Source organism: Micromesistius poutassou (genome assembly GCF_964030765.1).
Source record: "Micromesistius poutassou genome assembly, chromosome: 2".
Taxonomy (NCBI): Eukaryota; Metazoa; Chordata; class Actinopteri; order Gadiformes; family Gadidae; genus Micromesistius; species Micromesistius poutassou.
The window spans coordinates 2,169,151-2,184,813 of record NC_140272.1 but is presented as its reverse complement, the minus strand read 5'-3'; the positions used below and the strand labels follow the sequence as shown (position 1 = coordinate 2,184,813).

Genomic DNA, 15,663 nt, shown 5'->3' with positions numbered 1-15,663 from the left:
GTAAGTATCTGTCCACTAGGAGGCGGTAGCGAGTAGATTCTGAACGCTTTCAGTACCATTCTCATGAGTCAGTGTAACACAAACTCCACACCACCGAGTCCCTATTAAAATATACGTGGGTGGTTTCTTGCATTTTTTAATGTTGAGGTAAATTGTTTTTAACAGCGTTCCTTTTTTTTTATAAGGGTCTTTGTTTTTTGGTGTTCGATCAGCAGGTTAATTGTTTATTGAAGATAAATAGGCAATGTAGAAAAAGAGAGAAAAACACACTGCAGATTTCTAGCATTTATTCTTGTTTTGTTAATGTTTGTGCGAGGAGTACCAAACGCGCTACACACGCTATAGACCATAATATATCCTGTTCCTATGACACAGTGTTATTTGTACAATATAAGTAACCTTTAACAGTACGCTTCTTTTCAGTTAAACGTGCCTATTACACTTGAAAGAAGAGGATTATCCTTAGGCTATATGACACAACAGCAATAGTAAACAGTCCCCACATGAACAGCCCCCGGCCGCTACCTAGCCAAGTTCCACTGCAACTCCGATGTGCTATAAATCTTGAAGAGTACAACTTGATCAAAATGCAGAAAACACAGAATTTACCAATGCTGCACGATTGCCTATACTTTATATGTGCATTCGTCTTTTTTTTTTAATGATAAGAGCAAGTGCTAAATGTTTCTTGAGGTAATATATATTATCTAAAGATGGTAAGATAAGTGGATTAAGATAGTGCTGAGATGGACGGGCGGGCCTAGCGCGTCTGTGCACGCCGCGCCGTAACGACTGCTATGTTTAAACGCTTTTTACCGGCTGAACGTAACACAGTAATAATAATAAAGTACTTTTCCAGACTTGTCCCGTTTTCATCCAGCATGGCCCAAGGTAGTCTTGAAAATGATCTAAACGATCACATTCTCGTCCTTTGTGCTTAAACGCCACTGATAGTCCACTTACTTGGTGTCCTCCTACAGTACAGTCCAGCCCCATTGACAACACTAAATGAGTACCCATTTGTACCGGTGTGTGTGTGTGTGTGTGTGTGTGTGCGCGAGTGTGTGTGCGTGCGTGTGTGTTCCCGGGCACCAGCGAGGTGTTGAGCGTCGTGTTGGCTGGTGAACACAGAGGGCAGGGCGTGGTTCTCTCCTCGTGACTCATCGGCTCCGCAGCGTACATGTCTAGGGCCCCCCCCCCCACGGGCCCCTAGACAACGCGGCCTCACTCCCTCTGCTTGTCCGACGAGGACGAGGAGGTGGAGGGGGACGGGGACGGCGCCTTGGGGAACACCCTGTCCGACGAGGCGATGCCGGGGCTCCCCAGGCCGGAGGAGCTGGAGCTGCTGGAGCGGTGGGGCCCCGGGACCAGCACGGGCGCCGGCCGCACCGGGCGCACCGGCGGGGGCCTCAGGGGCGCGCTGGGTCGCCGCGCCGACAGCGCCGGTTTGAAGGTGGACATGGTGGTCTCGGAGGAGGAGCTGCTGCTGCTGCTGCGGCGCAGGGCCGCGTCGGGGTCCCGGATCACCATGGTGTGCAGGGGGCTGCAGGGGGCCTCGGGGGCCCCCCCCCCCCCCCGCGGGTGCTTCATGGGCTCCAGGGTGTCCAGCACCACGTCCGGAGCGTGCTTGGCCACGTTCTGGCGCTCCAGCTCCCGCAGCTCGTGGAGGGCGGTGTTCATGGTCTTCTCGATGTCCTGAGGGGGAGGAGGGAGATGTTTAGGGTCAAGGGTTAGGGGTCAAGGGTCGTCCGCCGCACAACACAACGCTGTGCAACGCTGTCTACCTGCCTCTATGGTGAGAGAGAGAGATTTCTTTTAGGTGAATAAATAATAACAGAATGAAACGTTGCAATCAATAATCTCAATTTGTTGATGACGTGATATTGCAATTCCTTTGCGATAAATCCACACCTGATTCAGCGACTTTTAACAATTACAAAAGTTAAAGTTAAGAAGCACAGCAATCTATTCTAACGTCAGTAAAAAAAAAAACGTTTGGTTACAGTGAGCCCTGCTCCCAACCCTCCCAAACGCTCGTGCTCAGCGTTTATTTCCGAATGGAAAAGAAAAAAAGCTGAAGAAAATCTTTGGCTCGCTGCATAATCTCCCAAACGACTCCACTTTGAGTCGGCGCTGGCTCCGCGTCGTGGAAACATCGCCCTGGACGCTCGGCGCTCTTTAATTACGACCTTGCTCGCCTCTGACTAGAGCAGACGCTCCTGGTCTCCGACCGCAGTCACATGACGCAGAACACACACGCCGTCACATGACGCAGAACACACGCCGTCACATGACGCAGAACACACGCCGTCACATGACGCAGAACACACGCCGTCACATGACGCCGTCACATGACGCCGTCACATGACGCAGAACACGTCACATGACACAGAACACATGCTGTCACATGACGCAGAACACACGCCGTCACATGACGCAGAACACGTCACATGACACAGAACACAGTCACATGACACAGAACACACGCTGTCACATGACGCAGAACACACGCCGTCACATGACGCAGAACACACACGCCGTCACATGACGCAGAACACACACCGTCACATGACGCAGAACACACACGTCACATGACGCAGAACACACACCGTCACATGACACAGAACACACGCCGTCACATGACGCAGAACACACGCCGTCACATGACGCTGTCACATGACGCAGAACACACGCCGTCACATGACGCAGAACACACACGCCGTCACATGACGCAGAACACACGGCGTCACATGACGCCGTCACATGACGCCGTCACATGACGCAGAACACACACGTCACATGACGCAGTACGCCGTCACATGTCGCTGAACACATGACACTGAACACACGCCGTCACATGACGCAGAACACACACACCGTCACATGACGCAGAACACACGCCATCACATGACGCCGTCACATGACCCAGAACACACACGCCACAAATCACGCCGTCACCCCCCTCACCTCCGCCAGCGCCTCGGCCTCCAGCGTCTTGTGGTCCCCCAGGCTGCCGTGGCGCGTGGCGCTCGGCGAGGACCTCTGAGAGGACCGCTGGGCGTGGCCGTCGTAGAGCGCCTTGCGGTCGGTGCCGCCGCCGCCGCCGCCGCCGCCCCCGAAGGTGGCCAGCCGGCGCTTCTCGGGGCTCTCCGTGATGAGGCCCCCCCGCGGGGGGACCCCCATCTTCAGGGGGCTGCAGGGCCGCGGGAGCACCCGGGGCGGGTGGGGGTCCGAGGCCCGCGGGGGGCAGGGGTGGTGCTCCGACCCGCCCCCGCCCCGGTGGCGGGGGGTGGCGGCCGCGCCCCCGTCGGAGCGCACTCTCACCCTACGGGGGGGGACACAAGTTAAAGATAAATAAAAAAGATAATAAGTTAAAGATAAATCTCAGTTAAAGACCCGCCTTTTTTCACTGGCCTTCGATTAGCGTTTCCTTTTTACAAGTGCCAGCAAATAGTGTCCCCTAGTTACCTTTTAAATTTCTCTTCTATTTTATCCTATTTTAACTCCTAGAGTCTTTGTCTTTTAACCCTTCCTTTTCTTTTATTTTCTTGCGCTTTTTTGCCTTAGGTTTTTTTTTTTTTTTTTCATTGTGTATCTGCACTTCCTGTGAAGCACTTTGGTTGCGGCTCAGCCGCATGTAAAATTGTGCTATACAAATAAAACTTGACTTGACTTGACTTGACAAGGAGGAGTTTTTAAAAAAATGTTTTTAAAAGTTTTTTTTTTATATTTTTGGTGGATTTTGGACCTGAACCCCTCGGCGTGCGGGTAGGTCGTTGGTTCCTACCTCCCCTGCGCCGCTTCGTAGCGGTGCTCGGGCGTGTGGTCGCCCCTGGGCGCGGCTCTCAGGTCGTCGTGGTGATGAGCGCCGCCGGGCTCGTCCGATCGGTGCGCGGCGCTGTCTGAGAAGGCGTCGTCCCTGCAGACACGCACGCACGCGCACACGCACACGCACACACACACGCACACGCACACGCACACACACACGCACACACGCACACACACACACACACGCACACACGCACACACGCACACACGCACACACGCACACACACACACACACACACACACACACACACGCACACACACACACACACACACACACACACACACACACACGCACGCACGCACGCACGCACACACACACACACACACACACACACACACACACGCCCATGAAGAACAAGGAGGGTAGCAAATGAAGCCAGGGTCCAACCTTAGCTTAAGGATCTCTGATCTAATGAATCATTAATAGGCTCATTAGCAACCTTCGTTAGTACTTGTCTGGTCCTTTAATCCATCTCACTATCTGAAGAACAAACAGCTCTACCTCAGATCTGTATATAGGTAACAGCTGATCTAACTGACCATTGTTTTCATCTTTAAAAATGTATATTTACCAAAGAAGTAGAACGAAAAATGAGTTATTTTTATATTATAAAACTGATTAGCCGTAGCGTAGTAGTAATTGAACCTGCTCATTCATAAATTCAGCAGCAGCCTGCTTCACAACAACCCATTCTGTGGGTTGTTGATCATCCTTTTCCCGTCGGCGGCGGGCGGACAGGGTAAGGGTGACGGGTGACAACACGATGAGTGAACCAAAGCTGTGTTGTGTGTGTGTGTGTGTGTGGCGCCCTACATGTCCTGCACCACGATGTACTGGTGTGGGATGAGGCCGTCCACCCCGTTGTGCCGGCCCTCCCACCAGTCCTGGGACGCCCGGTGGTACAGCAGGAGGGACGCGCCCTTCTTGAAGGACAGCTCGCGGGGACTGCGGCCCACGTAGTCAAACTTGGCGATGGCCTCGCTCTGCTCCAGCTCTGCGAAAGGACGAGCGCAGGGTTACACTCCTACGCCCCTAGCGCCCTATGCTAACGCTACACGATTAATGCTTAGTACCGCGTTAACTAACGGTAATGAATGGTTCAATCGTGTACCCTTATCGTTATGTGTGTTGCCCAGATTTGAGATCGGTTCAGTGTGGACGCGATGATTTAGGACTTAAACCGTCCTATCAGTCAATTTGCAGTTTCGGTTCTATGTGTGGTGCATGTCAGTTGGGAACGTACACAACGCTAATATTAGTATTTGCATACCAATTAACTGGCGATGAACTGACTCAAGGGTCTGGTTCCTACGGGATGACCCTAGTTCACCCCTCATAGCAGTGTCCTAGCTAGGGAGGACCTGTTCCAGCAGGGGAGGCCTCGGGCCATGTTTATGTTGACCTAAGACACCAAGACTCAAAGAGGCACCCAGCAGCAGAATACATTCTTCAGTGACGCCCTCATATGGACAGACAATACATAGTATTGCATGTACTGCACGCCTCTCTACCCCCTATCCCTTCACAACCTGTGCATCTTCCCCTTCCTGCTTTGAAGACCTACGGGCTTACATCTGTGTCTTGTAACTCTTGTTTAATGCAACCTCAACCCAGCGCTTGTTCAGAGGGTCAGCCTGAATGTTTGTCCAACAGTCGGCGTCGCCTTTCATTCCACCCTGCAGCCAGACCGGCGAGGATCACCTCCTCACCTTCATCACTGCTGTTGGGCCCCGTGCCGTTGTCCACCTCGTCCAACGCGCCCGGCTCACTGTGAGGGCTCTCGCTGGAACACACACAAAACACACAGGAGACGGGTTTGAATAACGCTTTTAGAGGGGGAGAGAGAGAGAGAGAGAGGGAGAGAGAGAGAGAGGGAGAGGGAGAGGGAGAGGGAGAGAGAGAGAGAGAGAGAGAGGGAGAGGGAGAGAGAGAGAGAGAGAGAGAGAGAGAGAGAGAGAGAGAGAGAGAGAGAGAGAGAGGGAGAGAGAGAGAGAGAGAGAGAGAGAGAGAGGGAGAGGGAGAGGGAGAGAGAGAGAGAGAGAGAGAGAGAGAGAGAGAGAGAGAGAAGACGCGATAGATGGGCTGACCCCAAATGTCACACTGTCTACCTAGGGGCAATCCCTGATCGAGACGCCCTTACCCTTCCCTGCTCCTTTAAGACATAAGATGAGATAAGATAAGTAAACACCTTATTGATCCAGAGTCGGGGGTCACTTGGTTGTTCGGCGAGACAGGCCCAAATAGGTCTGGTCATTAATGAGCAGCACACTGCGGCTAAAAGCCTCGACTGAATGACTCTAGAGCGGCGGCCTCCTGACTAGACGTGGTCATGTGGCATGGCTCACCCGCGCTAGGGCTGCTCCATTATGGAAATTTTTTTATATTATTTTTCATTTTTCATATTATTTTTCAATATTGAAATTAGGGTTAGGATCACGATTATTCAATTCAAACCTAATATTTTTGAGTTGGAAAACATGATGCATTTATTCAGCATTTCTCTCCCAAAAAAAAACACTTGAGCAACTGAGTACTTGTATCCAGCTGTTCATTTTTGCAATTTCTATAAAACATTTCATGATAAAACCAAATATATAAAAAATTAAATAATAATAATAAAACAAAATCAAAATCAGATTCATTGCACAGCCCTGACCCAGGACCACAGCCCCTCACCAGCACTCCTCCCCCTCCCACAGCCCCCCACCAGCACTCCTCCCCCTCCCACAGCCCCCCACCAGCACTCCTCCCCCTCCCACAGCCCCCCACCAGCACTCCTCCTCCCCTGACCACCAGGACCACAGCCACCCACCAGCACTCCTCCCCCTCCCACAGCCCCCCACCAGCACTCCTCCTCCCCTGACCACCAGGACCACAGCCACCCACCAGTACTCCTCCACCCCCTGACCACCCAGGACCACAGCCACCCACCAGTACTCCTCCCCCTCGGCCATGCACTTCTCGTAGACGGGCCCCTCCAGCTCCTGGTGCCCGGGGAAGATGGCCTCGTGGTGGATGAGGATGGTCTTGATGACCTCGTTGACGTGCGCCTGGCAGCCCACCGGGTCCTGGTCGTCGGGGATGGGCATCAGGGTGGGCCCGAAGCAGATGGCGATGTTGTAAGGGTCCATCATGTTCTCGTCGCTGTACTGGGACAGACTGGGGGCGGGGGGGGGGAAGCATGACACTTTATATCAGGGGGGAAGAAATGTCATGTCCGCAGCACTGCTTAAGCACCCATATTCATTTAATCATCAACAATTCACAACGTTTCGACCCAATTTAATAAAAAATTCACTTTCATTTTTTATTAAATTAATATCTATATTACTTTATTTGTCCTGCACCTGGCCAGAAGGTGGGATGTGCACACAGCTACTTTTTTGTACTTTATATCAGGGTACCAGAAGCCATAAACCTTTAATCAACATGAGTTAATGAGTTATTATATACTCAAAATGTTGCTGTTGTGAATCACACCGTCTGGATGACATTTCAATTTCGCTGTACTATGTGCAATGACAATGAAGAGAACTATATTAGATTATTCTATTCTATTAATGCATTAATAAGCATCATTAATAGAAGAAATAACATTAGCAAAGGGGTTAGGCTGAGGGCCAGAGTTAGGGCTTACATGAATACTATAAGTTCATTCCTATACCCTTAGTGTAAAGAGTTACCAGCAGCACTAGTGACCACACCTGCGACCACATAACAACTCATTTTGAGTATAAATGCGGCACCGCTCTCAATAGTATGCTGGCCTGTGTTGCTTAGCAACCATTTTTTTTTGCTTGTCTTGAGGAACTATATATCGCTTGCTGGAAGAATATTTTTTTAAATATACGAACACATTTTATGTGGTCGTGTTGTTGTATCTCACTAGGTAGTCTGCAGTCACCGTTTCATAAAAGCAATGCGCCGATTGAGGCCGGGGAGTAGCTCGCGTCGTGTCGGTGCTTGACGACGCCCCTAGCAACGCCCCTAGCTGTTCTCAAATCACTAGTAGATCAAGGCCCCGGGTGGCTTAGTGCTGGAGAGCGCTTCCATGAGGTGTTACTGTTCCACCCCGAGAGGGGTTTCAAGGTGACAGTGAAAAAGAGAGAGCGAGCTCACTGGTTGAGGAACGCAAACAGGTATCTCATCACGATGATGGCGGGACGCGAGAGGGTCACCACCAGCTTCTGAAGGTGGCGCGCTCGCTCCGCACCCGACTCCAGCTCTGAGCGAGAGAGAGACATAGGGAATGACAGAAAGAGAGAGAGAGAGAGAGAGGGGGAGAGAGAGAGAGAGCGAGAGAGAGAGAGAGAGAGAGAGAGAGAATTGAATGCATCTTAATAAATCACTGTAAGTCACTTTGGATAAAGTATAAAATGAATATAAATGGCTGAACATAGTCTGTAAATGTAAATGCAAATGTAAATGTAGGAAGGATGGACGAGGGAATGATCCCGGCGCGGCGGGTCAGACCACAGAGCTGTGTTCCGCTTCACTCACTGGTGGTGGAGATGAACTCGAGGAACAGCTCCTTGGGGAACAGGGGGTTCTCCAGACCCCTGAAGTACAGCTTCAGGACCCCGGCCACCGAGTTGATGTCGTGGTCGCTCTGGTCGTCCACCAGGGGGTCCTCTCCTGAAAGCGGCCCACAAGGTCAGTGGCGCACAGGGCTGCCAACCTGCACCTGCACCTGCACCTGCACCAACACGTACACCTGCACCTGCACCAACACGTACACCTGCACCTGCACCAACACGTACACCTGCACCAACACGTACACCTGCACCTGCACCTGCACCTGCACCTGCAGTACGGCGGTGTGCAGGCCTTTGAAGGAGCTGGTGATCTACACGCTGAGTGCACAACAGTTGAATTGCCGAAAAACTTGAACCTTGGCCCATTACTCACAAGCATGTTTGCCGATTGTTTGCCGAAATCATTTTACATGATCCTATTTTGATCAGAGTCAGCATAAAAATAGAGAAGTCGAATGTGTGAAGCGTTTGTTGATTTGCACGGCTCCAACGCTGTTGCTGCGGTAACCACAGTAGCTCCACAGAAATAATGTTTAATGTGAGGACAACAGTTTGGATCCTATTGTGGAGCTTTGGGGAGCTTAGCAGCATCTGCAGGAGGGAGATAGGAGGGGGGGCGTGGCTCTCGGGACCCAATTAGAATAGAGGTGACACGTGTTGTCAATTACTAAATGTCACCAAAAGAATAACAACTTTAAACAGAAAAACATAGACACTGTTCGCCGTTTATATGCTCACTATTCATCGGAGAGTACGATACGATGAGCTGCACATTTAGCGTAAATCACATTCGGGTCCATTACTGAGGTCACGTGACGGCAGTGTATTTCTCCAGGAGGCTTGTGTTGTTGTGGACACAATGCGGTGTAGAGGAGATCAAGGGGAGGTGGGCCCGGTGCTCAGGGACTGACCTCGCTCAAATGAATTTTTAATGTCATTGACTTCGACGTGGGATCCTGGAACACGGAAGATTCCCTGCTGCTGCAGACCTGCAGAGGAGAGGCAGGGCATGTAACACGGAGAGAGACACACACACACACACGCACAGGGGCTAACACGCACGTACTGCACACACGCTATATCTATACGCGCACGCACACGCACATAATACATCCGCACACGCACGCACATACTGCATTCCCCCATGCGCACGTGCACACACACACACGCTACATCCACACATGCGCGCACGACACACGCACATACTGCATCCACACATGCATGCACACGCACGTCGTCCTTCCACACATGCACGCACATACTGCATTCCCACATGCACCCGCATACTGCATTCATATGTGCACACACGCAACATCCGCACATGCATGCACGAGCACAATCTACGTCCACACACACACACACACATCCACACACACAATCATTGCATGCACGCACATGTGCACACACACACACACACACACACACACACACACACATCAAAGTGGAATGCACCAAACTGCGAAAACAACAGCGAGAACAGCAAGGAGGAGACAAGGGGCAGCAGATGAATGAAGTCAGCGTGTGAGATGTGAACTCAGCAGTAGCCTACCGTACAGGTTGATGTATCTCACGCAGCTCTCCACCACCGCAGGGATGGCCTGCCCTGATTCCTGAACACCGGGATACAAGAGCAACCCTCAGAAGCTGTATCAGTCTCAGTGGATCAAAGTGTGCTAAAACAATGACACTGTAACATGAGATAAATGTGTGTGGCACATGATCCATGATGACATTGTCACGCCGGCAGACCAGTTTATCCACCGATTGATGAACCGTAAATAATACATATCATAGCAAAAAAAAAATCAATGGAGTGAATGCTCATTTGATAAATGTGTGCACAAAATGAGGCGCATCAATACGGTTAGTGCACGTCTGAATGATAGCGTGGCCGCATAGAGCCCAGACAGAGCCCAGGCAGAGCCCTCTGAGAGGAGCCAGACAGACACACAAGTAAAGTATGCCATTCCCAGCACGCCCCCACCCTTAACCCTTAACACCCTACTCCTTAACCAATCAGAGAGAGATAGAGAGAGAGTACCTGGCTCCTAGCTCGGACATTCCTTCTTCCCCTGGGGCGGTGTCAGAGACCGACAGGAGAGCCAGACAGAGGGATAGGGAGACAAACAGGAGGAGAGGCAAGAACCAAAACAGGTTAGACGAAAAATAAAGACAGCCCCAGTACTAGAGAGTTAGAGAGAGAACAGCCCCCCAAACCACCAGGCAGCCCAGGCAGCAGAAGAGACGGGGGGGCAGGTGTGGTGTGGAGAGGTGGGGGAACCGTTGCAGCCCCCACAACCAAAGCCCTGTGACTGCCGGACCCCACAGAGAGAGCCTCATGTTATTGATCTCCGTGAGTAGCTTTCCAGCCTCATCCACCCGTCTCTCGCGCTCTCTCCCTCTCTCCGTTTGATCCCACTTCACAATGCTCTGCGTGCGCTGCTCTCGTTTGTTTGCTCAGCCAGACGCGGGCTGATGTCTGGAGGCTGAGACAGCGCGGAGGGAGACGGTTGAAAGCAGACCAACGCCCAGCGTGGGAGTGGGGGGGGGGGGGGGGGGGGGGAGGGGGGTGGAGGGGGAGGGCTGTTTTTGTTTTTTTATTTGGTTCCAAGAGAACAGTGTGTATGTTTTTCTGAAAGACCCCAGACTGAGACAACAGACGCTTCCAGCAGAGGAACAATTAAAAATAAATAAACATGTGAACTCGGGTAAGAAAGGGGAAGAGGTGTGTGTGTGTGTGTGTGTGTGTGCTCTCATGTGTGGATAAGAACGACAGATCCACAGAGGTCCCGTTGCCCAGGAAAGAGGCTCCGCTCTGAAAAAAAGTCCCAGGGAAGGAAGGTGGGAGGGGGGCAGAAGGGGGCAATACCTGAATGAGGGTCTCCATATTGCCGTTAAACATCTTACACCTAAGGGCGCTGGGCCTAAAGCGCCGCGCCCGGAGTGGGTTAAGGGGTGCGAAGGGGGTCCTGGGGAGACTGTGGGGGAGGGGGGAGGGGGGAGGGTTTGTACACTGAGATCTGATTACATCATCATGGATAAATGCATCACGTCGTGAGCTTACTTTTCGAATCCTACAACAAAACATTGAAATGATACCGTTGACTTTCATCCCGTTTGTGTATTTCTGTGAATAAAAACACCTCTTTTTTTTCATAAAGAATTGGTAAACACACTCCACACATTTACACGCAGTCAGCGGGGGGGGGGGGCAGACGCTTTTGTCGAAGGGGATATCACGGGGTTGAGGGGCCGAGAAACACGACAACAGCACGCCGGGATTCAAACCATCGACCGGTAGACACTAACAGACCGGCGCGTTCGGACGACGCGACATAAACAAACGATAAACGGGAATCATCTCGTCTGACAAATCAGACGAGTGACGGACGAGGGGGGATAACGCGATAACGTCTGCCTCGCAGCGGCGCGCTCAGTGCGTCGGTGTGATGTCATCACCGCCGACGCCACGCCACGCCACGCCCCCCCCCCCGCGCGCTGCCGCCTGCTCTATTGACTCTCTGCTCGCCCCGGCGGCTTACCTTGTTGTTCCATAGTCTGGCCTCTCCCCTGAAAGGAGAGAGAAGAGAAGGGAAGGCAGAGGAGAGAGGGAGAGAGATTAGTCAACGGCCGTCTGACAATGGGCCGCGGGGTCGGGGCGGTGCGGTGTGGTCAGGGCGTGGGGGCAGGGACAGGGCTGTACAGGGAGTAGTGTGTGTGTGTGTGTGTGTGTGTGAGTGTGTGCGTGGGTGGGTGGGTGGGGGGGGGGGGGGTGTTATTGTGGGGCGGCAGATGGAGAACGGGGCAAAAATATGCCGGGTGCAAGGGAGGAAACGGGACGTCTATTCAGACCTGCTCGATGGTGCGAGCGCCCATGACTGCCTTTGACTCGGCGCCAGGCAGTGGCCATTCAGCGGTCGCCCCTAGAAACCGCATTGGTGTGTGTGTGTGTGTGTGTGTGTGTGTGTGTGTGTGTGTGTGTGTGTGTGTGTGTGTGTGTGTGTGTGTGTGCTGGGTTGGTTAAGTGGGTTTGATTTATACAGTACAATGATTTTCATCACTTTAGGCTCGGCTCATTGAGCTCATAAACAACTCACTGTACTTCACTAGGGACAGTGTTGTGTATGTGTGTGTGTCTTCAGAGTGTGTGTGTGTGTGTGTGTGTGTGCGTGCGTGCGTGCGTGCGTGCGTGCGTGCGTGCGTGCGTGCGTGCGTGTGTGTGTGTGTGTGCGCGTGAGAGTGTGTTGATGACTGTGGCATGGTGTGTATAAGAATCCCAGCCCACAACCCTACTCTCTCCCGGTCATCACTAATCCTCGGGCCCTGACTGATGTTTTGCATGATTTCAAACAATAACAACACGTAATGTATGCATGCGCGCACACCCACGTACGTACACGCGTTCACATACCACAGAGTGACACACGCATGTATGACATAACGTCATGTGTCATGGCATTGTGAAAAAAGTTACATCTCAAACGGGTGGGCTTTGTGTGACGAGCAGCCGACACACTATCGCCAGGGTAACGATAACGAAACCAAACTAAACCTGGACTTCAGCCGCCGTACGCAGACTGGCGGTCGGTCGGTCCCTCGCTCACCAAGGGGGGGAATCAAACTCGCTCTCACCTTCTCCGAGGGTCTGCTTCAGAAGGTCGTGCTTGGCCTGGAGCTTCACGATGAGGTTGCTGCCGTTCAGATACTCTTTGTACTTCTGCACGGTAAACAGGAAACAGGGCGTTGGACACACACACACACACACACACACACACACACAGGAAGGCGACCATACAACGAACCACAAACCACAGACCACAGGCGTGTCTCTCTTAATCGCTCCGACTAATGTGCGACGTGTCTGGGGCGTCGAGGCTCACCGTGAAGTAGAAGCCCTCCGTCTCCTGCTGGTTGGCGCGTCTCTTGGCCACGTTGGCCTTGCTCATGGACGAGTCGGAGGAGGCCGACTTCACGGACTCGGTGGACTGGCTGTGCTGGAAGGCCTCGGACACGTCAAAGTCCTCCACCGTCAGCATGTCCTGCAGGGTCTGCATGGTGGCGTCCAGAGTCTTCCTCACCTGGGGGATGGTAAATGGTAAATGGACCGCATTTATAGAGCGCATTTATAGAGCGCATTTATAGAGCGCTTTTATCCAAAGAGCTCTACAATATTGCCTGACATTCACCCATTCATGCACACATTCACACACCGCCGGCGGCGTCAACCATGCAAGGCGACAGCCTGCTCGTCGGGAGCAGGTTAGGGATAGGTGCCTTGCTCAGGGACACCTCCACACCCAGCTAGGAGGAGCCGGGGATCGAACTAGCAACCTCCTGAGCCACTGCCGATCAGAGGGTGTTAGGCGAGAGGACCGCTGTAATAATGAGTGCTGCGCGTGAGGGGCGTGGATACAGTGGAGCTTCATGATGATATCTGTGGGGGTACCCACAGATACACGGGACTACCCCTCTGCCACCCCTTTCACGCTCACTGGGAGCTGGGACATAATCCCCTGCCCCAGGGGTTAATCACTAAGGGAGGTGTTTCACACAGTCGCCTCTGATGAGGACAGGGCCGTTAAGTTATAAGACAGGATTAGATGCAGGTGGTCAAAGTGAATCACATAAGAGGAATGTCATATCATAATTGAATAGAATTGTGTAATATCAGGAGATTTCACCGTTTTCTTAAACACTGATCATTCTGACCAAACATTTTTGACCAAGTTTTGACCAAACATTGACTAAAATTGTGTATTTATCAACGATCAATATGAAATATTTAATCGATTTCTTCAACATTGTTTGTTGATGAATATACTATTTTGCTCAGTAAAGTAGCAAATGTAGCAAGCATAAGCGATCTGTAAGCCCTGCTGATTACCTCCGCTAGGGTCAAAGTTGAAAGACTGTACAATATGTTCTTCCCAGAATAAAATTTGGGAAACAAACACTAAAGCCGTTTCTCAATACCAAGTACGCAAACTACGGACTCGCGGACTTGGAAGTGCGTACTTCGGATCCACCCGGGATTTCCGTTGCCGTTACGATGGGTTTCCTCTATCAGCGACTTATACATATAAACAAATTATATTTAAGTTTAAGAACCCATCGAGAACATTTCCGGGTTTTTCGTCTGTACTTGACTTGATGCGTACTTTGAATTGAATCAGTTCTTGGGCTACGACTGATGACGTTTCACGAGAACGCAAGTACAGACAAGAACGCAAATTGAGAAACGGCCAAAGACTCATAGGAGAGTTGTGGAAGTGTGCATTGCTGTGGTCCATCGCAGTCAAACACTGACTTGTATTCACACAAATGTGACCTTTGTGTGTGTTGGTGTGTGTATGCATGTGTGTGTGTGTGTGTGTGTGTGAGTGTGTGTGTGTATGTGTGTGTGTGTGTATGTGTGTGAGTCATAGCCAGTCTGGCAGCAGCGATGGCCACAGCAGGAGGTTGGGCGTGAGAGAGAGAGAGAGAGAGAGAGAGAGAGAGCGCAAGAGAGAGAGAGAGAGAGAGAGAGAGAAACAATGCCTGAAGTCAAACCAATGTCAGATGGGGGATAACTCAAGCTTACTCCTCTAAGATAGTGTGCACTCTAAGTACTTTGTAAGATGGAGGTAGATGTATGGATATAGCATATTGCTGGATGTATTGCATTGCATGCAACAAGCAAAATGTAATTAAAACCCGTGTTTTTGTTTTTGCTATCGTATTACTACAGTGCAATCCATTCTACGATTTACTGCCACTAAACTTAAAAGATGCTCGTTTCTCATTTTAATTTATTAGCTTACCTATTAACTAGATTGTAACATAATCAGGGAAGGTATTGATTGCTTGGGCAGCTCCTTTTTCAGGCCCATTTAGTGCCATCGAAGACTTCTCCGCGAGTTATCAGCGTGGATCCGTTTGCTCACGCGCGCACACACACAGGGTACAATTCCAGTTCATTTCGGTTAGAAAGTAAAACTTCCTTCGCATTCAATCAAGCTAAACTTTGAAACGATGCTCGATTGGATTGCAAACGCAGCCTAGCACAAGTACAAATCAAAACAGGGAGATAGTACTGGAGAGAAACCAAATTGAAGAGCCAACACCAGAACAGAGCCGCTGAAGTGAGAGCTTTCCCGTCCCCGGGGCCCCCCGACGCCATCGGGCCCCACACTCACCTCCTCGTTCTCGATCTTGAGCGTGGCCAGACGGGACTGCAGCTGGTGGTGCCGCATCAACAGCTCCGTCTGCACCGGCTGCTGAGCGCTCACCTGGCACACCTGGGGCACAGGATCCAATCAG

The 15,663-nt window shown here is 51.4% G+C and overlaps 1 protein-coding gene across 1 annotated transcript in view; it reads right to left on the bottom strand.

Moving 5' to 3' along the window:
• Positions 1 to 321: 321 nt before the first annotated feature.
• The window catches only part of LOC311339151 (SLIT-ROBO Rho GTPase-activating protein 3-like), a 27,476-nt gene continuing 12,134 nt past the window's right edge, over positions 322 to 15,663 (bottom strand). The window contains 17 exon segments of the mRNA XM_084464523.1: positions 322 to 1,695; positions 2,968 to 3,325; positions 3,788 to 3,919; positions 4,643 to 4,823; positions 5,539 to 5,612; positions 6,761 to 6,988; positions 7,949 to 8,054; positions 8,330 to 8,464; positions 9,276 to 9,353; positions 9,914 to 9,974; positions 10,406 to 10,436; positions 11,234 to 11,298; positions 11,300 to 11,333; positions 11,907 to 11,934; positions 12,997 to 13,081; positions 13,245 to 13,442; positions 15,540 to 15,641. Of these exon segments, the coding sequence (XP_084320649.1) occupies positions 1,225 to 1,695; positions 2,968 to 3,325; positions 3,788 to 3,919; positions 4,643 to 4,823; positions 5,539 to 5,612; positions 6,761 to 6,988; positions 7,949 to 8,054; positions 8,330 to 8,464; positions 9,276 to 9,353; positions 9,914 to 9,974; positions 10,406 to 10,436; positions 11,234 to 11,298; positions 11,300 to 11,333; positions 11,907 to 11,934; positions 12,997 to 13,081; positions 13,245 to 13,442; positions 15,540 to 15,641 (2,367 nt within the window). The 3' untranslated portion in view covers positions 322 to 1,224.